General features: G+C 40.9%; 1 protein-coding gene across 2 annotated transcripts in view; it reads right to left on the bottom strand.

The window, feature by feature from the left end:
* The window catches only part of LOC139666526 (plasma membrane calcium-transporting ATPase 1-like), a 28179-nt gene extending 3436 nt beyond the window's left edge, over nucleotides 1-24743 (bottom strand). Inside the window, exons 1-16 of one of the 2 annotated variants that reach the window (XM_071545788.1) lie at nucleotides 24548-24743; nucleotides 18226-18423; nucleotides 16682-16939; nucleotides 15181-15306; nucleotides 14022-14228; nucleotides 12705-12731; nucleotides 9631-9777; nucleotides 8301-8515; nucleotides 7016-7258; nucleotides 5696-5937; nucleotides 4983-5220; nucleotides 3220-3399; nucleotides 3040-3127; nucleotides 2837-2943; nucleotides 1898-2089; nucleotides 871-1084 (exon numbers count right to left, since the gene is read on the bottom strand). In XM_071545788.1, the coding sequence (XP_071401889.1) occupies nucleotides 871-1084; nucleotides 1898-2089; nucleotides 2837-2943; nucleotides 3040-3127; nucleotides 3220-3399; nucleotides 4983-5220; nucleotides 5696-5937; nucleotides 7016-7258; nucleotides 8301-8515; nucleotides 9631-9777; nucleotides 12705-12731; nucleotides 14022-14228; nucleotides 15181-15306; nucleotides 16682-16939; nucleotides 18226-18423; nucleotides 24548-24743 (2878 nt within the window). The remainder of the gene's footprint in view (nucleotides 1-870; nucleotides 1085-1897; nucleotides 2090-2836; nucleotides 2944-3039; nucleotides 3128-3219; nucleotides 3400-4982; nucleotides 5221-5695; nucleotides 5938-7015; nucleotides 7259-8300; nucleotides 8516-9630; nucleotides 9778-12704; nucleotides 12732-14021; nucleotides 14229-15180; nucleotides 15307-16681; nucleotides 16940-18225; nucleotides 18424-24547) is intronic. The other variant, XM_071545789.1, reaches the window with a different exon arrangement.
* Between the last annotated feature and the right edge of the window lie 351 nt (nucleotides 24744-25094).

The raw sequence follows: 25094 nt of genomic DNA, 5'->3' as shown, positions 1-25094 counted from the left end.
AAGGACTGGAATCCTGAGTTAATGCAACATCGAGTGCTTGATTGAATTTACAAAGAATAGATACTGACATGTTAATAATATAGAAATTCATGAATGGATTTTATTCAATAATTTCATGCCTATAAATGCCATGGATACTTTGTGTTCAGGTAGGGTGAGAGAGCACATTACTGTTAGAATTTACTACTTTAACTTCAGCCTTCTTCATTAACACTGTGTATTTGAGTGATTTTCCTTAATTCAAAATTACAAAATACTCTTCACTGAACTTTTCAATTAATGGCAAAGAAAATCACAGATTATGTCTATATGTCTAAGTTTTATGAGAAAGTTTGATGTTGAATGAGAGCTGTCACTTTTCGTTATCCTTAGTAGTTAACTAACTAAAACTATCCATCAGCACATATTCAGGTGTGTATTCAAGCTGCTTCATCACTGTTAGCCAGGAAGTCTAAACACTCACTGACTATCTGGTTCAGATCTGGCTACAGGATAGTTTTGTTTTACTGTAAATGTTGGTGTGGTGCAACTGGATTTACACTCTGTTGTATTGTTGGCTTGTAAATGAGGGAAATTTCTTCGCCTCTCTGCTGCATGTCGATCATTTTGAACATTTTGAGCAGTGCTGCCACCTAGCGCTGCCTTTGCACTTTACATCATTAATAAGATGCATCTTTCATGCATACAGCCTGAAAATGTAAAAATAATGCGACATGTTGATGATAAAAATCCACATCAACAGATTTACATAATCGACTGTGTTGATTACGTTGACTTACGTTTGCACTTTCAGGATCGACGGGTATTTTTTTAGTCTTGGTACGAAACTCAACACATGACAAAGTGAGCTACACAGCAGCAGCGACTCACCGACAAACAGCAGCGTGAAGATGGTGGTGAGCTGGTAGACGCCGTGGCCCAGGATGTTCTTCATCATGGTGCGGGAGATGAGGGGCTTCTTGCGGCCGTAGGGTTTCCGCAGCAGCAGCGCCTCGGTCGGCGGCTCGGTGGCCAGAGCCAGAGACGCAAAGGTGTCCATGATCAGGTTGACCCACAACATCTGCACCGCTTTCAGAGGAGAGTCCTGGAGACACCACAACACTGTCTTTACCATTCTGGATAAAGAAGCTACCTCAAGTGTTTACAGCCTCTGATATCTGTAGCATTAATTCACTAAAGCCTGCGCTGAGGCAAAGTCCCTGCATCTAATATAATTTATCATCTTTCTATTTTTACTTGATTTGATTGTTTTTATGCAATGCATTTTGCTTGTTCTTTTTTATGTATGTTTTATAGGTTTTTCTTTATCTGTTTGCCTTCTATTGATGTAAAGCACTTTGAGCTGCATGAAACTCCATATAAAATTCACCACCAACACCAATTAACTGGTCCAGCGTTGGCCTCTATCGTTCAGCGTTGTCATGACAACAACACTCTGCCCTCCGTAGAGTGAGACCATCATCAGCATGGTGGGGAGGTTGGACTGCTTCACAATCAACACCAATTAACCTTCTATCATTTTTTTATTAGATGGACACTTGCTGTGATCAGGATCCTGACATCACCACGATTCCTGCTGTCTGTGGATTTTTGGAACATATGGATGGTAAGGAGTCGCTACTGTGATTGTGAAGTAACACCACTTCCCATCCGTTAAAATTCAAGCTGTTTGGAGGATTATATACATGCAGAATTTACCAGAACACCCTACCGGTTAGTAATAAAGTCTCAAATTTCCGATGAGTGTTTTATGCTGATAAGCAAGGCAAAAACAAATTGGCAGATTTTTGAAGGGACCTTGGTGTGGAAGGAGGGTCTTCCTGTGTTTTTGAATGCAGAAATCTCGTGCACCGGCTGTTCACTTTGCTTCACTCACTACCATTCTTGTGTTTGTCACCTGTGTGATGCAGGCTCCGGTGAAGGCGACGGTGACAGCCACCACGTTGACGGTGAGCTGGAACTGGAGGAACTTGGAGATGCTGTCGTAGACGTTGCGGCCCCACATCACGGCCTTCACGATGCTGCTGAAGTTGTCGTCGGTCAGGATGATGTCGGACGCCTCCTTGGCTACATCTGTACCCGCGATGCCCTGCGGGCGCAATGTCAGCTCGGGTTAGATACAGCGCAGAGGCAGTCTGTCAAGGATTCATGGAGCATTGAGGCGGAAATATATTGACATTCGCCAGAGGAGTTTTGATTATTAACTTTAGATATATTTAGATATGCTACTCCTCTGCCCCGGAGACTATTGTCATTCCATTCCATGTGAATCATGTTGATGATTACAAGAGCATGAATCACTGAAAGATGGAGATATGTAATACTAAGAATTCCATACCTTCCAATATCAGAGAGTCTGAAAGCCTTGCAGCTTTTAAATCAAACCTATGCCTATTGCCTTGTATGGATAATTTTATCTGGTTATTCACTACTATATATTGTTTTTTTTATGTACATTGTACTCTTTTTTTTTTTTTTTAACTGTGTTTTATTGTCTTGTATAGCATGTCCTGTGATTGTGTGTGTTGTTTGCATTTCCTGCCCAGGGACAACAGATGCAAATTAGCTAGAAACTAACAATTTCTTTGTCCCAGTAAAAATAAACCAAAAGAAATCTAATAAAATTTCTATAGGCTTCATCAGCATTACAGTGCCTGGGCACTGGGGGTTTAACCTTTGAACTCCTTACTGTTGGTTGCACATACAGTAATACGCTCAAGGAATTTAAGCTTATTCTGCTGCTGTAAGTTGCTCTGGATAAGAGTCTTGCCTAAACACCTGACATAAAAATGTACAATGCAGCAGTTTTATGACCACAGCAACAGTTCAGGTTTACCATGGCAAACCCGACGTCAGCTTTCTTCAGTGCAGGGCCGTCGTTGGTTCCATCCCCAGTCACAGCCACAACCTGCCTCTGCTCCAGCACTGTGCTGTCGATGATGCCTGTCAGGAAAACAGCAGTCACAGCTTCAGTAACTCGCTGACATTTGTCATGCGACTCCACAGGGACTTTGATCTGGAAAAGTCACAAGCCCAAACCTTTCACTAGAGTATGCTTGTCAGTAGGAGAGGATCTTGCAAGCACACGCAGCTTGGGCCAAATCTTATCGATGCGCTCCTGCTCAATCTGGAAAAACAGAAAAGGAAAGAAATGCTGTTTTAGTTCCAAAACATCCAATAAAAATAGTTGTTGTTTGGCATGGCAGTGGAGAGCCTCACCTCCCCCAGCTCATTGCGGATCCTTCGGTTGAACTCCTTGCCCTCCAGACAGAGGAAGTCGTCTCCAGGATGCAGGATGCCACACTTGGTGGCGATGGCGCGGGCCGTGTTGATGTTGTCCCCGGTCACCATGCGCACCGTGATGCCGGCACGCTGGCACTTCCTGATGGCATCCGGCACCTAATTTGGACAAGAGATCAAACCAGTGTGTGATTATTTCAAGTCAAGTTTACTTAAAAAAAAACGAAATCGCAACATGAACATGAAATTTTCAAATCGTAGAGGCTGGGGCTGAACAATTAATCAAAATTTTATCGAAATCGCAATATGGCCTACTGCAATTTTCAAATCGCAGGAGGCGCAATATTTGTTAAAGGCGAAATGTGTCAAAATAGCATTTTAAATTAAATATTGTCATGCTGCAGAGATGTCCTGGCCTACACATCATATTCTACAGACTTAAGAAAACATCTTTGTTTGGTACAGATCCCCGCAAAAATCACACCACAATCATTTTAATACGTTTTTCAATGAAAATGAGAATAATGATGTAAAAATTATCATTCCCTCTAATATCGCAAATCATATCGCAATTGCAATATCAGTCAAACTAATCGCAATTAGATATTTTTTCAAAATCGTTCAGCCCTAGTAGAGGCTGCAATTAATTTTTTAAGAGAGAGGAATCGTCCAAACTGGATTTCTGAACAAGGTGTTTTAGAGCTGCAGGTAATCTTTGGTCCATGAATCAATACAATATAGGTGAAAACCTTTCATCATACTCAAACTCAGTAAATCCTTTTTTTAACAAAATCACTTTTCTTTAAAAACAAGACTACAGACAAAAATGTGTGACAAGAAAAAACTTGTGATGATATGAATCGCAGTTTAAATCGCAATTGGAATATTCTGTCAAATGATCACATTTAGATTATTTTCAATATCTTTCAGCTCTATTATAGAGCAGTTTTGTCACAAAGTGAAAGCAAAGGACGCAAAAACAGATAAAAACAAGGATTATGACAAAGAACAAATACAACACAAACTCCATGGGTCAGAGTTTGTGTGTGTGTGAGAGCCTGTGATAAACACGTGAGTGGATAAGGGACAGTCCGCAAAAAGCATATAAATAACATTTTATCTCCGAAATTGTTCTGTATTTAGTCTCTCTTGTTTTTAATCTGTACTCATTTACATTTTACCTTTATGCATTTAGCTAATGCTCTTCAGCAGAGTTTAGGGCTTACAGTGAGAGAGCAGGAGGTTCAGTGTCCTGCTCAGGCCCTTGATGGACATAATAATGGCTTTACATGCCTCTATAAGCACCAGACAATCTGTGCTTTCTGTACTTGCCACAGCGTTAAAGGGACATCAATCCAGTTAAAAATGTTAATTTTCTTCTTTAGTCTCACTCTTGAGTTCTATGTTCATCATCCACCAAGATCTGAGTGTTCCTAACATTCAATAACTGTAATAAAATGGAACAGCCTCTGACGTGTGAAAGTAGTTTTTAATCCGCAGCAAAATGGAGAAATCAACTGATCGGCTTTTCTCAGCGGAAACAACTTCAGATTCTCAGTTTCCTGTTGTTTTTTACACCAACGACTAAAAAAACATTTATTGAGAAATTGCATATTTTAGTTGGCTATCCCTTTAAGTACTTTGTACAAACCTGATTGTAAATATATTTGACTTGACTCCTTTACTCCATGTCTACCTGGGTAAAGACAAAGATAATGTTGGGTGTTGGGTCTAAGCGGTACCTCGGGCCGGACTGGGTCCTCGATGCCGACAACACTGAGGCAGGTGAGGCCGGTGAGGATGTCGGTCTCGTTGTCCCAGTCCGGTTCTCCGTCAGCCAGGGAGAAATCCCTGTAGGCCAGGCAGATGGTCCTCAGGCCCTCGGAGGCCATGGGCTCGATCACCTTCTTCACCAGGTCGTCTCTGTCCCGCGGCTTGAACACCTTGGCCTCGCCGCTGGCTGTCAGGATGCTGCAGCACCTGAGCGAACAGGGCAGGAGGCTTTGAATCAACTCAGGTTCTAATGAGTATAGTCAATATCAATATCCTGTGACCAGTTGGCAAAACACAGGGAAACACCGTCCATCAAAAAGGCCGTAGCCTAAAGATCAGAGAAGTGAAAAGGCTTGTGAACGTAAGGTCAGCAGTTAGAATCCCAAAACTGGTTGTTAAAAGGTGAGAAAAGAAAAGCTCTCTCCTGCCTCGACAACTAGTGCCCCGGTGCCCTTGAGCAAGGCATGTAACCTCTAGCTGCTGCAGCTCAGTGACTGTATGTAGCAGTATGTAACTTAATATTACTGAAAGGTGACAAGTTTGTATCTCTGATGTAAATGAGGACAGGGCTGAAAATATAGATTATTCAATGTTCATAACTTCCCTGGGATAGATATGGAGTAAAAAATATATACGTACACAACATAAAAACAACAGAACAACAGCAGAACAGGAGACCTACTTCCTCAGCAGGATCTCCGAGGCTCCCTTGCTGAACATGCAGTAGCTGCCGTCTGCGTTCTTCAGCACGGTGCTCATGGACTTCCTGACTGAGTTGAAGGTGTAAACCTTGAACAGTTTCTCCTCGGGGATCTCGTTGCGGACGGTCTGGTAGTCGCGGCGCAGGTCCAGAGAGAAACCCAGTAAGGCACATTCTGTCTTGTTGCCCACCTGACGCGGCAGCCCGCCTTCCTTCTCAGGAGGCTGCAAGGAAGCAGGAGCACAGAGGGGACTGAGCACCAGATCTGGATGAGGTTAACTTTTCCTACCTGCCGTTGTTCAGATGTCTAAAAATGATATGACTGGTAAAACAGTAAAAGAGGGTGGTACACTTAGGAATCCATCAGCCACTGTGACTGGTAGATGAAAAAATCTGTTTCCTGCTGTGATTCTTCATTAGGTTTTTACTGCAAAGCAGGTATTATTACTGGAATTGTAATATTATAGTAATATAATAATAATAACAATAATAATATACATTGTTTTGTTTTTTTCCTGTATTTTGCTCAACAATTCAGCCCTGCATTGGTAACTTTTTCTATTTTAGCACATAAACATGTTGGCCCCTCGCTGCTTAGCAACAGAGTGGAACAAATGCAGCCATATAATAAGGTCTCAAAGTCAAACCCTCATAACTGCCACACCATTTGACCAATTAACATGGCACTTATGTGTATCTCCTCATGGTGAACACTGACCCATTAGCTTTTCCATTAGGACCCATTAGGAAAACTTCTTCTCATGAACCATAAGTCAGATTGATGCCCAAATTGTCATGTGTGGCCTTCAACATGCCTGAAATTAGTTTGTGCTAAGCTAAGCAATCGGTCAAAAAATGACCGAATATTAATTTATAAATATGGAAATTAGAGTGTGGAATGGCATATCAATACCAACCTAGCACAAGCATCAACATTATGACTAACAGACTACCAAGTATGACATCGATGGCATTAAAAATGAAGGAATTAGAACCAATTAAAATTTGGCTGCCATTTTGGATGTCTTCGACAAAAACAGAAAACACTTCTTCTTGCATCAGTTGATCCCAAGACTTTACATTACATTACATTTGACTGTAGTGAAATCAGATAATATATCAAAATAATTTAGAATTGTTAATTATGATTTTACTACACTCTCCAGAACTTAAACCGAGGAGGGGAAGCGGCTAATTAATTAAGAACTGACCTGTTCTGGCAACACTCCAAGATGGACCGCAGCCTGAGCCAAACGCTTAACATCTAATGCTTCCTCAATGGAAAGTTATTTTTAAACTCACCATAATCTTAGTGGTGTAGGCGCAGTTGACCCCTATGCCCAGGATGAGCAGGTCGAGGATCTTGCCGGGGATGAGGTCGGGCTCCGGCACCTTCCTGTAGTGGCGGTCTCCGATGAACGCCTGCACCACCGTCATGCGGTTCATGGTCAGCGTGCCCGTCTTGTCGGAGCAGATGGCCGTGGCGTTGCCCATGGTCTCGCAGGCGTCAAGGTGCCGAACCAGGTTGTTGTCCTTCATCATTTTCTGAGAGAGGGGGAGAGTAAAACAGGTGTGATTCCAACTCCTAATTCAGTATAACCCTCACTGATACAGTAAACTATTTACCAGTGGACACAATCTGATGCAACTATACACTGCATGACTATATTAGTGCAAGCACCTTCATAGAAATCTGGTTTGGAAGTTAGAAGAGACGAGGCGGGTGACAAGAAATCAAAATTTGAACTTAAAAATCACAGATGGAAGTGACAGTTGCCACTTTGGATGAAAAGTGTGCCTTAATAAGGTGGTACAGTAATGTCTAGGGATATATAATACCATCTTATAAGGGAAGTCTGCAGGTCCTTAAAAAGTTAAATGTCTAAAAATTAGTCTTAAAATTCTCTATGTTCTAGACCTTAGACCTCTCAAATAAGTTTGGTTTTATTCCAGAAGCCATAAGACTTGTGAACAGTAAATGAACTTTCCTCTGGACTGGACAGAATTGCATCACATCTATTATATTGTGGCCTAGCCATTGTATTTTTTGTTGTCTTGTCTTTATGAGTATGAATGATTGCATATTGTGGTCTCTTGTTGTTTATGAACTCTTGAAGCCTCGAATTGCCCCTTGAGAGATGAATCAAGTATTTTGATTGATTGATTGATCGATAGATAAATACAGTCAAACAGCCTTGGCTCTTAAACACCGTTGGGTGTTTGGTCGTCTCAAAAGTGTTTTTTCTCTACGTTCTATTCTATCAACCTGACCGTTGAATTTAGACCTACAGTACCAGTCAAAAGTTTGGACACACCTGATTGATTTTTCATTCTCTAAAAGCCATTTTGATCTAAAGGCTTATGCTTAAATGCTTGAAATGAGTTTCTTAGACAAATATAAATAGTGAAGTTGATCCTATCTATGAATTTCTTTCCAAAGCCTTTGCCTTTCCATCAAGGCTACTTTAAAGAATCTAAAATAAAAGATAGTATTGATTTGTTTAAAACTTTTTTCATCACTGCATGACTCCATTTGTGTCGGAACAGAGATGCCATGGAAAGGCAGAATGTAAGTTCTGCATCGTACCTTGACTGAGTAGGCCAGTGAGATGGTGACGGCCAGAGGAAGACCTTCTGGCACCGCCACCACCAGCACTGTGACACCGATGATGAAGAACTTAACGAAGAACTGGACATAGACGGGGAAGCACTCATTGACCCAGGGAAGACCCTGGATCCAGAAGGTGTCAACCACGAACAGAGTGATCAGGATGATGACCGTGATCCCCGACATGAACAAACCTGGAGAGAGAGAGAGAGGGTTAGAGAGGGGTATCAGGTATGAGGCAGAGATAACCCATTTCCCCACGGGTTTCTCCGCTGCCAACACACTAACTAGCAGTTACATGAGCCATATTTTTTCATTCTGAATGAAATCATTCTGATTGAAGACTCCCCCGCAAGTGTTTACATGAGCGCTAAATAAAAGGATTGCATGGTGTGCGTTTAAAAGTTTCTGACATGCACAAATTACCGAAGACAACATGAAAAGGTAAAGAAAAGGTAAAGCTGCGACTGTTGGAGCTCAGTGCAACTACAGCCGAGTTTCATTTAATGGGATAAGGGGGGAAGGCTGCTGGAGCCGGGTAGAAACACACTTCTGGTGCATTGCGTCCCTTCTTCTTCTTCTTCTTCTTCTTCTTCCCTGCTTACTGTTGGCTGCAATGGGCCCAAGCCATCACTTGTGCACTGTTGCATTCTACTAGTTGTCAGGAAAGACAAAGTCATAACAACTTTCATCTCTGCAGAGAGAAATTTCTTGATGTTATTGCATCTTTCACTAAATCAATGTTGATTTCACAATCAACAAAGTAAAACCTTCCTTTCTTGTTTGAAATGTGTGGCTAAAATGGAGAGGGGGTCTTTCTTCGTTTTATTTATTTTGTTAAAATGTGGGCGTTGTGAAGCCCATTGAGACTGTAACTGTGATAAATTTGACTTGACTTTAAGTTAAAGCAGAAAGCCAAATAGTCCTGTGCTGTGTTTTGAATTGGATGCTACTCACACTACATACACACTACATGCAACATGTAACTCTATGGCACATGTAGTATGTTTAGCATGGTAGTATCCCATTCCGAACACAATGCTGGTGATGTCTCACATTTCTTCCATGTCCATTGCTCAAATCAATTAATCCTTCAGTATTGCTGCCAGTTTCAAACTCTATTCAGCAGTTATCAAACTCTATTCAGCAGTTATCAAACTCTATTCAGCAGTTATCAAACTCTATTCAGCAGTTATCAAACTCTATTCAGCAGTTATCAAACTCTATTCATTCAGTTATGTCTGCTGTTAAATAGCAGACATACGCTTCATAAATACGTACAAGCACAAGCTGCTTCTACTGTACATACCTGCTTTGCCAATCTGTACAGCTAGCTTGGTCAACTTCCCCTGGAGGACTGACTTCTCCTTCTTTGGTAGATTAGTTTTCTTCTTCTCTGCTTCTCCGTCTTCATTGAGAGGCTGCATTTCCACAGCAGCTCCATCCTTGCCTTTTCCTGCCAGAGGAGACAAAACGTTACTTTTCACATAAAACTCCTGCTACCACTACTACTACTACTACTACTACTACTACTACTACTACTACCACTGTTGCTACTGGTACACCTACTACTTCTTCCACCATTTACAGGCATTCTTTGAGGTTAAAATCAGTTAATGTACAGATATAAATCTAGCCATAACACTATACTGTCATTTTTATTGTGGTATTGTTGACATTAATACCAAGCCATTCCTGCTTTCCTCTCACATCAAAGCCCTCACCCTAGAGATCCTGTATAACGTTTAATAGCAGATGCTAGAATGGTAAATGTGACAACAGTAAATGTCAGAGACACCTGAGGAGAAATGATCTTCAGGAGAGAAAAAAACAAGCAATGTCAAGCTGACTGACTCATTGAAACACTCATCTCCCCCTCAGGAATCAATAGATAATGACAAAGAAAGAATGAAAATATCACATAACAAAGAGTCATGTTGCACCGCTGCATGTATATTCCACACCAACAATAATTATAGAGATAGCCCAGAGAGATTATGCATCATTTTGTCAGGCAGATTACTGTGACACTGACTGAGGAACTGGGGAACTACCTGCAGGAACATGTGATTTTCCACCAGTGGCTATGTTTTCTGATATTCAGAGGAAAAAACTATGTTAATGTCGGCCACAAATTTTGCACTGCATAACATGTCAATATGAGCAAGTCATGTAATCTGGAGAATTAAAATAATTCATTTGTTTCCAATGCAAAATAACTTTTAAAGATTAAGTGACATTATCTTGATAATAGACTAAACCTGCAGGTCAAACTGTATACCAGAGGACAGCCATTGGAGGGCGGGGCCATGTTGATGTTGCTTGGAAACAGACAGGGGGAGCTATACTGTGATCTGACATCCAGCAGAGGCCCTGACTGGTGTTTGGCTCATGGTCCATAATCCCAGTCTGGGGATTATTGTTCTTTCTTGGCTGACAATTCTCCAAGCCAATCCAAACCTCCATCATCCGACACACTCACAAACACACACACTGGGTCTTCTCCCTCAGCATGGCTGCATGAACAATACTCAGCACAAGGAATACCGTTCGTCAAGGCATTAGTGCAACTGCGCCTATGCGTGCGAGTGTGTTTGTATACGTGTGTGTGTGTAAGCGTGCTGATCCGAGCGCAGTAAATGAGGTTATTAGCGGGAAGAAAGGCAGGCAGGGGAAAAAAGCAGCTGCCAAGCTTAAGGCCCATAATCTCCTTGGTCCTAATCACCATAAACGGAGTCAAGAGCACCTGCTGCTCAGGCCACAGGGACGCACACACACCACCATCTGGCTCCAGGGCAAATATCGAGCTTAGCAGCTACATTCTACCTATCTACCCACCTACCTACCTACTTCCCACCTACCTACCTACTACCCACCAAACTACCCACCTACCTACCTACACACACACGACCATATGGCCTCAGGGCAAATACCGAGCCTACCAACTACCTACTGCCTACTTATCTAGCTACCTACTACTTACCTACCTACCTACCTACATACACACACGGGCATATGGCCTCAGGTGAAGTACCAAGCCTACCTAGGCCTACCTACTACCTAAGGACTGACGTTTTGCCACTGCAGACCTTAATGTTAGTGATGCTGTCTACTGTGCAACTGCCCACTGAACTGCTCAATTCCTTTCATAGAGTTGGAAGAACTACAGTAGCTCACCGCTCAGACTGTTAGCTGCTAACCAAAACAATCTAATCAATACTCAGAGTCTCCCTGTAACTCTTCCTGTTGCCTCTAAGAAATCGATTAAGGATAGTTTGTTGAATGTGAGATCTCTGTCCAACAAATCTTTTATTTGCTAGCATTTCATTATGTACAACAGCATAGAATGTTTCATGATTACTGAAACATGGCTAAGTCAGGATAACTGTGCACCCTGAAGCCAGATTATTATTTCATCAACCCAGGATAAATGGGCGTGGTGGTGGCCTACCAACTATCCACAAAAGTATTTATGAATGCTCTCCTACTTCTTTTGGCCATTACTCAAGTTCACAGCTTTCTATTCGGTGGTAAGGTCCCCATTCATTCCCCATTTACAGATCTCCAAAACTCTTAACTCTCTTAGCGGTCCGCTTCATGCAAACTGCATTGCGGTCCACCATTCCATGGTCAGTAAGTAGAATATTATAGCATCATTTTCCAAAACATATTTGCAAGCCCAATTGATAAAAAGTGACGTTGGTGACATAGAGCGATACGCAAATGCACCGTGGTTCAGAAGCATTTTGTGTGAAAACTCCCTGAAACAATCTCTGTTTCGCACTTGAGTAATCAACTGAAAATGCCTTTAGTTTACTACAGTAATCTTGGCAGTCACTGTTTATACTAGTGACAAGCTGTTGCCTTCTAATTGCTCCCAAAATACATCCTATACTTGGTAAAAAAAAGAAAATACAGATATTAGTAAAAGCAACTATAATACACGCAGACGTTTTTTGAAAGGCCCCAGGCCACAGTGGAAGGTGGAGGGTCCATAGAAGATAAAATCATCTATGCTATGCTAAATATATTCATATTGTAACGTGACAAAAACCTGTGTTAGGTAACAGAACCAATGAAAGTCCAAGGTGAATCCACTGTCCACTGTGTTTGGCACAACTCATAATTAACCAGCCAGTTTCAGTAGTTTACCAGCCAGCTAGCTTTCTACAATAGAATAAAACCACCAAAATATGGTCAGTTGCTTGTGAAAGTGGCTGGACAAATGAGACAGACACAGACATAATTTACTAGCATTTCGCTGGTGGCTGGTTCTAATTTTAATTTAATTATTTCAATAAATGGAGTAACTCAACAATGGATATATTTACTGTAGGCAATACACTGTGATTATGCATGACAATGAAACAGTGATGTGCTTACCTTTCTTGCCTTTATCATCTTTTTTATCTGCAGACAAAGGAGCAAAGATTGTATTGAGTACAGCAGCTATTTATTAGCAGCACTGAGGCAACAAGAACACCCTGAGATCCAGCAAGAGTTTCATAAGGACTCAGGGCAAAACAGTCTATCCCAGCATGCACTGGGTGGAAGGCAGGGAGACCAGTGAACAGGCAGACAGACTGACACTCCCTTTCATTGCTATAGACAGTTTACAGTCTCCAGTCTAGCTGACTGTGGGAGGAAACCTGGAGAACATGCAAACTGCACACAAAAAGGACAAGGGCCAGGAATCAAATTTCCCACCATGCATTTCTCTGCTCTTTCATTTGTCATACTGTGGCCTGTCAGAATGTTCTAAATGCAGTGCATTCCTTGTAGAAAGCCAGGGTTGAAGGTAGGGATGGGGCAATAACCGGTGTTAGTATACATCACAGACCGCCTTGATAACTGCCGCCTTGTTGGGAGGCTGAATAACAAACGCAAAAAGTCACTATTTTACATAAATATTTTACAAATGTTCTAAGGTCTTACATTAAAACATGTTTAAAAAAGAAAAATGTCTTGTGATTGAAATGATAAAATTTGAAGTAATTGACGCATATTACACAACTGGTTTTATGCTTTTCATCTTCTTTTCATCTTACTAATAATTATCGGAATAATATTGTATATCGAGATAATTTCGGCCAAGATAATCGTACTATGAAATTTTCATATCAGCACAGGCTTGGTTGAAGGCTCAGTTGCTACTGGGATCATACTACAAATTCTGTCAATGTCCTTGAAGTGGTTTTAGTGTACAGAACATTATGTCACAGTAATTTAAACATAAAAACAAAATCTGTTTCAGTGACAGTACAAAAATTAATGCAAATTCCAACTCTAGCCAAAAAATGTCTGTTTTTGAAACAAGATACAATGGAGATCACACTCCTAATACACTTTAATGGGACATAAACATATGTATGTGTATGAAATGAAATGGGTGAGAGATTGTCACCCCACTTGTCACATTTAAAAGCGCACTACTTTTAAAGGGAAGGAATAAAAGTGGCTTGATTGGTCATAGCTCACGACCACACCTACTAATAATGTACTCCTCCTAATCCATGAGTCTCCTCAGTTTGTTTGTATTCTGGTGAATATTCATGGCTGGATGAGAACAGCAGCTAAATACTTAAACTGTAAAATGTGATGTAAACTTAACTAACTGATCTCAAACACCATCATGTGAGTATGTTCCTCCATCTAGATACTTCTGGGAAGGAAATCGGTGGTTTCAGATGCTACACTTACTTCTCCTGTCCTTCCTTTCTTTCTTTTTCCTCCCGTCTTTCTTCTTGTCTCCCTCCTTTTTCTTCTTCTCATTGTCAGTTTTCTCATCTTCGTCCTCACCGTCGTCTTCGTCACTGGCACCCAGGAGGGTGAAAATGATTCCCGTCTGAGAGTTGACGCCTACAGCCGTGACCAAAATTTTTCCAGAGCCTTCCATGACATGGGTACCTGAGAGGAAGAGACAGGAAGGAGGGGTGAGTGAGTGAGAGTGAGAGAGTGAAAAAAGTTTAACGTTTCTTAACTTCAGAAAAAACGAATTAGAAAGAAGCCTCTCTCCCAGTCTTTCCTGTCTACTTCTACCTCCGGCTGTCGTATAAAGGCAAAAATGCAAAAACAAAAAGAAAAATCGAACAAAATGGCCACTTTAAAGTAAAACAGGTGGTGGCAGTTTGAAACAAGAGGCGCTTGAGCTTAATGTCCCGCCATAATCACCATGATATATTAAACATAACTAGTTATGCTAATGAGGTCATTAATTAAGCCAATTAATGTTTTAATTAGCAAATATTTCTACGTCAACATCAGGGTGGGAAATTAACTTTTTGATCTGTGTCTGGTAGTTTTAATTTCTGACACACACTTTCTAACATCATTTTGTGTCTTTTGGTGTGATTTTTTAGAGTTCCCAATCAAAAGGCAAATGATGCAAATTCATACATATTTGAGAATCAAAATATCAAATTTCATAATTATCTATAGATATTTAAAATCTAAAACAATCGGTTATGAACATAGGTACCTGTATTTGTTGGTCACAGGCTGACGACACTTTTAACAGTTGAAACAAATAAATTGTTACAAATGCAAAAATGTCAAAACACTGATCAATGTCTTGGTCTGAATAACAAAGATATGAATAGATTTACCATTGGCTGTAGAGGCAGAGGCTTTTCAGTGCCTGCCAATATTGGAGAAAACATACATCCAGTGCTTACTAAATTCATAGATGTTTTTGTGCAGGGAACAGTGGCAGCAGAAGCACAACCAGACCAAATTGTACCTGAACAATAACTGGCTGACAAGCGCTAATGCAGCAAGACAACAGCTCAAGTCACACTGAGTGAACACAGCTACAATTTTCTGAGATGTGGGAACAAATAGTGAACAAAGAGTGAAGTACCTGAAAGCAGCATCGGGTCTTTGTCCAAGGTCTTCTTGACATGGTCTGACTCGCCTGTAAGCGAGCTTTCATCAATCTTCAAATCATTCCCTTGAATCAGCACTCCATCAGCAGGAAGGAGGTCACCTGGAACCAAACCACACACACACACACACACACACACACACACACACACACGTGCACACACACACACACGCACATTAACAATACAAAGATTGCCATTTTCCAGTATGCACACAGCACACATGAGTGCTAATTTCCATCTGAAGACAGGTCAAGTGGATGATGACTTTGCAACGGCTCAGACAGACATAGATACAAAGAATAAGCAGCAGCTCTACATCAAACACATCACTCATGTTCTTCAGTTATGAAAAGCTTGCCAGGCGGTTGCAACAACCTAAATGAGCCCGTGTAGATTAATTTGTTTGGACAACAACTTAAGTGATTTCCCTCATGCATGTATGTTCAGGTCATCAGATTGTTGAGCATGCTCACTTATCATATAATGCATCATAATAAAATGCAAGTACGTTGTATAAATGAGCTTCAGAGTATGTCATCATGTGATTTATATTGTGAATGAGGACTTTAAGTTTGAACAGTATCTACTTTGTGAAAACAGGAGGTATGGCCAGGCTATTTGTATTTTTCGAGTTTCTAATAGCAGAATTCCCAAAATAACAGGAAGATACAAAGGTCTGGAAAGGAATAAAAAGAATAAAAGGTTTTGTAATTTATGTAATGACAACTGTCTGGGGGATGAATATCACATTTTGTTTGAATGTAAAAACACAAGTATTGTTGAGAATAGAAAGAACTACCTGCCAAAATACTTTGTAAACCATCCGTCTATGTTTAAACTTATATTATTATTGCAGACAGATAAACCAAGGATAGTATGTAAACTGGGTGCGTGAGTAATGTTCTGCCTCTCTTTAAATGACTTAATTTGTGCTAAAGATCTATTGTGGTAGTTTACTATTATACTGCCGTTTTGTTTTATGTTTATATTCCATACCACGATGTGGGGTCTAGAGTAAATAAAATCTGAATCTGAATCTAAATATAGTATATTAGTCTACACATAGCTGGAACAAACTTCCAGAAGATCTCAGAAGCCCCAACTTTGACCATTTTTAAAACTAGGCTCAAAACTTTTTTGTTCTGAACCTCACCCTGATCTTTATTCTCTTTTTATGCATTTGAATTCTTTAATTATTCTCTCTTCTTATACACTGTATCTCTTTTTGTTTGTTTGTTTTATTTATCTTATCCTGTATTTCTTATCTAATCTCTTAAATACCTTGTGTAAAGCACTTTGAATTGCCTTTGTGTACAAAATGTGCTATATAAATAAACTTGCCTTGCCTATATACACATATGGCTGCCAGTTTTCACTCTTGATTTGATATTTTATTAATTGCAAAGGTATGTGCATGTGTGTGTATGCAGTGTGTGCAGTAGACTGATTTGCAGGCATCCATCAGCCGCTTTTTACCATATTTGACTTGCGCGATGTCGCCGACCACTATCTCGGACACGGCGATCTGGATGACCTGGCCGCCGCGCACCACGGTGAACTTCTGCTCCTGCTCGATGCGGCTCTGGAGGCCGCGGAACTGCTTCTCTTTGCTCCAGTCGTTGAAGGCCGTCACCAGAACCACGCAGATGACCGACAGGAGGATGGCGGCGCCTTCGATCCAGCCGGCCTCCGCCTCGCTCTCGTCTTCCACCCCGGCCGCCGCCGTCCCGCAGTCTGGAACAGAAGGGAAGCTTGATTTGTTTTTTCGGGACGTCGACCCGTTGCTTTGGTTATTTAATATTATTTTTAAGGGACTTCTGCTTTATCAGACACCATATAGTAGAGAGTGACAGAAAGTAAGGACAGCAGTGTGGAAAACCAGGGTTCACTGTAGCCCTACCAGCTCCAGACCCTGACCTCTGACCTCTGACCTCACTGTTAGGGGGCAAGACAAAGGATTTCCCTTTGGGGATCAATCGTCAAAACTCTCTTCTTATTGTTAAGGAGGTGAGAGGTTTGAGATATAAGAAAGGTTTTGTGTTGGATTCAAATTTATATTTTTGGGATTATAGGGTATTTGCTCTTAATCCACTAGATCTGAAAAATTAATCTAAGAAAAAGAGAAAAAAAAAATAGAAATTGCAATATGAACTTCTGTAAGATCTAAATTGCAGAGGCTGCAATTAATTGTTTAAGAGAGAGAAGCGCCCAAAATGGATTTCTGAACAAGGTGTTTTAGAGCTGCAGGTGATCTTTGGTCCATGAATCAAGTCCAATGTTGGTGAAAACCTTTCATTAGACTCAAACTCAGTAAATCCTGCACACTGACAACTAATTTTTTTAACAAAATCACTTTTCATTAAACAATTTCAACAACTTTATCTTGTCATAAGCTTTATGACAAGAAAAACTTGTGATGATATTATGTCAAATAATCTTGATTCGATTTTTGTCAATATCTTTCAACCCTATGATCAACTGACCTACCAAGGATTTCCCAGCCCCATTTTCGCCTGATTTAACACATCAAGGAAAGCCATGAAGGGATGAACATGATACTTTCTGTCCACACAGGTATAGACCTGATGGTGACATGACAGGAAGTACTCCATGTTTCACAGGAAGTACACCATGTACCTGTCACCACACACACACACACACACACAGCAGCCTTTGTAGAGTAAAATCATGGATCAGTTCAAGCATATTTTAACTGAGTCTACAAAGCCTCTTTGCAGGTCAATGTAATCTCTTCATAGGCTAAGAAACCAAGGGATTTTCTCAACTCATTTGTTCACTCCTGAATGATTGTAACTTGATAATAGTGAAAAAAATGAGCATGTGAGTATTCATTTGGAGCTAATATATCCAATACAATAGAATATCCACAGCTGAAAACTATTGTATGTATATTGTATAAGGTATATTCTCGTCTATCTGTTCAATCACCCAACTATGTAACATTTTTAAACACTTCAGGCTTTCTGAAATAAAAACAAATATGTTGTTTGTTGACTTACTCTCTCTTTCGGCATCTGGGGGTCTGTAAAAAGAAAGGCCTAGTGATATTATGGCTGCAACCTCAAGGATGATTAGAGTCACATCCTGCAAGGCTTCCCACACTAACTGAAGAAATGTCTTTGGCTTTTTCGGAGGTATAAGGTTCTGTCCAAATTCTTCTTTCCGTCTGCTGATGTCCTCAGAGTTCCCATCTAACCCTGGAAGACAGAGAGAGAGAAACAAAAATGAGATATGCAGCATTTGGACTTAGACTTATCAGACACTCTTATCTAGAGCGACTGGCAATGAATGAGCAGATAGGGGTGATGTGTCTTGCTACAGGACACATGACTGGAGTGGAGATCCAACCTGTGACCTTGGTGTTATGGGACATACTCTCTGGTTGGACTAGTGAGTCTGACCAGAGAATGATTTGATCCCTTTTCAGGTTGTTTCATTTGATTCATTATCAGAGGAGGCCGAGAAGCTGGAAACTATTCAGTATTTCACAAGAAAAAAGCAAAAATTAGAGAAAAGAAAATGAAAAAAATAGACATGACAAGAAGTTTCTTTTTCTATCCCATAAATCTTGCGACCCCCCCCCAAATTATCTCACGCCCCTTGGGTGGTCCCGACGCCCAGGTTGAGAACCACTGCCTTAGGCCTCACTGCCACACTCTGTAGTAATTATTGTATTCATGTTTTCACATGCTGTCGGTGTTCATTGACTCACTCATATAGCATTACATCCTCTGTAAGTTATTTTATGATTTATTACTGTCTGTGTTAGCTTATTCCTGTTCTTACATGCAGTCTGTGTTAATTAAGTTTTCATATTCATAGAACCAACTCCCTGTAGTTGTAGTAGATGAATGCATGTACTGTATGGCCTGCGAGGGCAGATAAGCCAAGGTGAAAGAAAACAAAGCTGATGTTGGGAGTGTATGAAGGTCCAGCTGAACGTCTCTGACAGACTGGTGTTGCTGCTCAGTCGCTGACCGTAAGCTGTCTCTACTCATTAAAAAAGTGCAGAGGAAAAGTCAAAGCTCCGTTCTGAAAGCTCAGTCAGGCAAACATGAAACACTCACAGCTTGTTTTCACTTCATTTCCTCTCACTTGTGAGCAACGATTAACGATTGGCAAGAAGAAACACTGTCTACCTCAGACAAGGTACTGTATGTTCTTCTGTCAAACAATGAAATTATATACCAGACTATATTGTACATTATATAAAAAAAAGTTTGTGATTGAAAGGAAACATTTGGTATGACTTCACAGAGGTCTTACCAGGACAAACTGGTGTGTACGCATGGTTCATGCACGAGGCCCAATGTGAGCAAAATTATGTTTATACACTTTACACTCACATTGTGTTGTTACATCCTTGTAAGTACATTATGTATTAGGAAGAATGTCTACTAACATTGTATGATTGTGCATTTGCAATACCTTTCCACAGATTAACACAGTAGAAAAAGTCCACTGTTACCTTCAGGCAGCTACAGTGGATTCTCTTCAGCAACCTGGTGCTTATCTGAGCATAGCTTACACATTTAGTATTCTTAAGAGGGCAACAATAATCTATGTCAAGAATAGTAGGCTACATCATGATAGAGACTCAGTGTGTTCCAGGAAGTAATCAGGGCTGAGAGATGCACAACGTACAGTACAAGCTACGGTCATAACTACCAGTAAGCAGCACCAGCAACAACCTTGATTCATTGTAAAAGTGGAGAGCTACTTTATATGTAGGCTACATCTGGTGAAATCTTATGCTAGAATTACTCACAGATTTGAGGAATTACTTGCAAGCCATTTTATAACTAAGAAACTCACAAAAACCCTGAGCTGCTGAATAATTTTGCATAGTAACATCTAGAATTCACTGCATCGTTTCTTTTCATTATATATATTTTTGTATGTTTTTGTTGTTTTTGTACTACTACTGTGACTGCAGTGATGTAAAAAGTGTTAAAGTGAAAGCCCGGGCTGGCGGAGCGGCGCTGCCTGTGAGGCTGAACGTGTCGGGACATGCTCAGTTCCCTCTGGACGGACGGCCTGCTGCCTGCTGCTGCCGCTGCACTCTGGACTGACCCACTGTGCTTATTCCCTCTAAATCCCTCTAAGCAACGTCGTTCCTTCTGACACTTTAAGCTTCCCTTCCACCCCGGGCTGACAGTACCTGCGGGTTGCGCTTCGACCTATCGCTGCACAACAACAGCCATATTCTGATTCGCTGAGCCAATGGGCTTCCAGCAGCCGGCGCTAAAATAAAAACACACTCACAAAATGAAGGAGCATAAAAAAAATGTTAGACGAGCGTGACAGATAAGTCCCGACCCGAGCAATCAACTAGCATGCTCGGCGGTTTAAGGTGAGTGGGATTACTCAAGGTAAATCAATCTGCCCCCACCTGTCGCTATTGAGATATAGTGCAGTGGTTGCTCTGCTCGCCTCTAGTTGTCAATCTAATGGATTTTCCTATGTAGTCAAGCTGCTGGTGACATTTTAATGCTCTTTGTCAGTCGCGACGCAGTGGGTGCGGAAGAGATGGCGAGACGGGGGAAATGTTAAAGGTGTTTACTGAGTGTGTGGCAGAGGGACAAGGTGAATGAATAAATAATGACAAGGCAAAATGTCAAAGGACAGAACCTGATACTGAGCGGAAAATGGCCGCCGCCTTGAACCGTGGAGAACCTTCAGGTCAATGAACAGGAGCTCTCACCTCGTCTCTAAAGACTGGGCTGGGCTCCCAGTCTCCGAGCTTCCCTCCCTGCGACTGTCCGCATGAATGCACATTATGAGAGAGCTGCATGTACAGTGATATGGAGAGTAGGCTGCTGTCTACAGCATGCACTGCCTCCATGTACTGAATGAGACTTGCTGATGTCTCTGTACCATGTGTAATAGTAAGATAAAGCAGGATCAAGAAAAAGCTTATACAACTGTCTCTTATTTTACCTTTCAGTGTTCTATCAAGCATCACACACGCAATACTCATTACGATCCACAGGGTGCTGTGACTTTGACCCTTGATCTCCTTACTACAGGTTGCATGTAATGATGACATCTATTAACTGAAGCTTATTCATCTGTACTGAAAGTCGCTCGGGCTAAGAGCCTCAGCTAAATGCCTATTACCTATAAATGCTTATCACCTGTTTGACTTTTAGAAAAATGATAACAATAGCAGACAAAACAACTGATAGTTATCAATTAATCAAAATCAATAAAAGGTATACTGTGTAAGATTTATATAAAATAGCACTCCTGCAGGTGCAAAGATGGACGCGGAATCTAAATCCAAGACAAAACCCAAACAGCTAACCCAAACCCAGCAAATTCAAGGACTTTTAATGGCTTTCAATGCCTTGTTTGGTGGAATTTGAGGACTGAAATTTGTCATGTTTTGGGGTAAGACATTACAGTGGCCAGAATTAGACTTATAGGGTAGTAAGATAGACCATGGTGGTGCATTTTCCCTACTCATAAACAGGGATTACAGCCTCAGTTTTACCAATTGTGCTATTTTGGCTCCACCTGCTTCCTTCTGATCATTTGTAAGAGATTCATAGAAGCACACCGCTGAACAAAAAATTCCTCTTGCTCTGGCAAGGCGGTATAGTTCCAACTTTTTATTATTTACATAAAAAAAAAGCTTCATCTCTCTAAAAGCTGTGTTTTGTCAGTGTGTTTGAAACAGGTGTTAGTGGTTAATACATTTTGCATTGTGTCTTCTCTTAATATACAGCATACAGAGAACTTCAGCTTTCTTTGCCTGACATTTCTAATTTGGGTTAATATGCAACACTTAATTCAATACAGTGCAGCTTTCAATTCATCTTTCCACCCAAAAGAATATTTGTGAGTTAGTACAGGCTAACAGTCGCTGGTGATTTATTTCTGTAAACTAACTGTTTCATTAGTTTGCGGCTTGTCAGGGGATTCTGAGTCTGCTGCTGGATGATACTGGATAGATCGGTTCACAAACACGCGCACACACACACACACACACACACACACACACACAGTAAGTTATAGGGTTCAGAAAGGCTTTCGTGTTTCATTAAATAATGTCAGAGATAATAATGATTTTGAGAAGTTCAAAGTAGATCTACATGGCATGCTTTCAGAGTTAGTCACTAATACCTTAATGTAGCCTAACCCACTATCTGATAATTTGATAGTTATGTTTTCCTACTAGTAACTTTCAATGACAATATCTAGGACATGCATACCTTGACTTTGTGTGGAGCCTACATGCATTATTTTGAATGCCTGACGCATTCAAAATAATGCTAGTTACGTGAATGTTTTTAATTTAAATATGACGCATCGTGAAAAGGACAGACACCAAATAGCCTAGACGCTACACTTGCTGCAAGGAATAATAATTCACCGGTGAATCATGCTGCCTAGCTCACAGCACACGTTACCATCCCACTGAATCACGTAGGCACCATCGACAATATGTAAATCAAATGTATTAAAATGGATGACAATTTTTACTTTACTTTACCCTCATTAACCAAGTCCTACAACAGTAAGACTTGGATCAAATAGTAGGCTATTCACAAATAATTCTGACCCAGGTGGGTGGGGTTTGCCACATGGGACGATCCACGGGCACAAAGTTTAGACTACTTAGAAGTCAACCTGGGTGTCCAGGTGGCTAGGGCTAGGGTTAGGTTTAGGTTTAGAAAGGGTTAGATGTCCTGGATTCGAGTCTGGCCTGGGACCATTGTTGCATGTCATCCCCCTCTCTCTCTTTCCTGTCTCGCTTCACTGTGAACTGTCTAGTAGAAAATAATAAAATAATAAAAAAAATAATCCTTACAAAAAAAAGTCAACCTAGTTTACTTCTCTATGACTGATAACAAATCTAGCATTATCTGAATTGTCCTGATGTAGTAAACCCTACCCATCTGGTGCCCCAATTAGTTTAAAATAGCCACTAAGAATTATTTTCAAACAACATGTGACCCAGTTCTGATGGTAACCAGTGTCAAAGTCAGCACACAGAGTCTAAGTAAAGCATGAATACTAAACTCCTCTGGTCATCTTCTGCATGGGAGCACACAGGATACAATGATGCTTGACAGAGCAAGCAATGGAAATGCTCTGTTTAATATGAGACCCCCCCCCCCTCTTAGTAAAGGTCACTGAGGTGATTCTGTATGAATGGCAATAAAGATGTGTGGAAGAGGATTGGGGCCACATGTGAAAAATATATTTGAGTTTTGAGATTAATCTCAGAATTCTGTGTTTAACGTCATAATTCAGAAATTGTGAGAATAAAGAATTCTGAGTTTTAAGTCATAATTCTAAGAATAAAGTAAAAATTCAGAGTTTCTGAGAATAAAGTCAGAATTCTGAGTCATTTCTCAAATCATGTTGAGGTTCTGCCTCCGCTCTCTTCTCATGAGAGTGGAGTTTTGTAAACTCAAAACTTTCAGTTTCCAAAACTATCTAGCTAGCTTCGTGTTTACCTTTAAATTTATCTACATGGCTTTAATAAACCAATCAATATAAACAGCCGCTCCTTTTGTTAAGCTTTCTTTAGAGCAATCCTTCCTTGATTTTAACAAGATAACTGATTCGGGCACATTGGTCTGTCAAACCTCCCTGATAACTCATTGTCCTTGCTACTCTCACCCTGGGTAGCCATGTAGTGTGACCAGTGGAAGTAAAGACAGCCAGCCGCCTTGCTCACAATGCTGAGCTGACATCTAACACACAGCCTCGCTCTGTAGACCGGCTCAGCAGGAAGAACCCATAGAACCCACAACATTGTTCTGATTCAATAATTCAATATTTCTACAATAAAGAGGTATTTTTTGTCAACCAAGGACTTGAGTTATCTACTATCCTTCAACTACTATCTACTTCTACCCTTCTTGTTCATGGACTTCAGAAAATATTTTCCTCATAGTTTCCTAAATCTAATGGAGACTACAGCGGTCAACAGTAGATCAATTCCTATGAACTATTTTCATCTGTGTGGCTTTGGCTCCAGTGTTTAGGCTGCCTGGAGGTCACAGTAGCCTTTACATACACTGTACATGTGAATACTGCAGAACATACAGGGTTTCCCATACATTGATTGTGTTTGGGCACCTAGACAAATTCATGTTTTAGATTCATATTTCTGGGTGCTGTGATGCACTAAGCTGGCATTCAAACCTGGATCTGAACTGTTGTTGATGTAGTTTTACAAAACAAATATTTAATGCTGCCAAGCACTGAAAGTGTGTTTTGAACTACAACAGACATAATTCATGACAGACAGTGGTCGCACTGACCTGAAATGTATCTTCTGGCTAAATGAAACAGCATATTTACCTTCGACAGGCGACGTTCTCAGTCTAGCACAGAGTCCATGTACATCTCCGTAAGATTCCTGGATCCTCGATACTCCTTCCAGTCCCCGCAGCTCCATGAGGGAGCGAAGCTCCTTGAGCGAGCAGCTGAAGTCTGCATCGTGATTGGCCTCGGCGCGCCGGCCATGTTTGGAGCCACGGAAAGAGTTACTGGCCATATTTTCTCTGGGACTCACCAAACAGCGGTGGCGGTGAGAGATAGGCCTTCCCGAACAGTACTCACTGGCAAAATCCTGCGTTTCCCATAAACCACTGCAGTTCCTCAGGGGCGTGGCTCACTTGACTCCAGAGAGTGTGACTTGGATACATAGAAAGCCATTTTGATCTGATCCCTGTTTGCCCACGCTGTCATCGTGGCTGCTGAGGTCAGTGCTCGTCGTTGGAAGTTAGAAGGCTACATCTGAAACGGAATAAATAAAAGACTTATTCAGCTTAGGCATGCTGTAAAACTGCTGTAATACTACTACGCTGCAGTCACTATTACTACTGCTACTACTACGCTGCAGTCA

This window comes from Centroberyx affinis, unplaced genomic scaffold (genome assembly GCF_046629955.1).
Source record: "Centroberyx affinis isolate AG114_WGS23_722 - 3 ecotype Tasmania unplaced genomic scaffold, CSIRO-AGI_Caff_v1 ptg005049l_1, whole genome shotgun sequence".
Lineage (NCBI taxonomy): Eukaryota > Metazoa > Chordata > Actinopteri > Beryciformes > Berycidae > Centroberyx > Centroberyx affinis.
The sequence above is the reverse complement of the archived record's forward strand: the minus strand, read 5'-3'. Positions and strand labels throughout refer to the sequence as shown.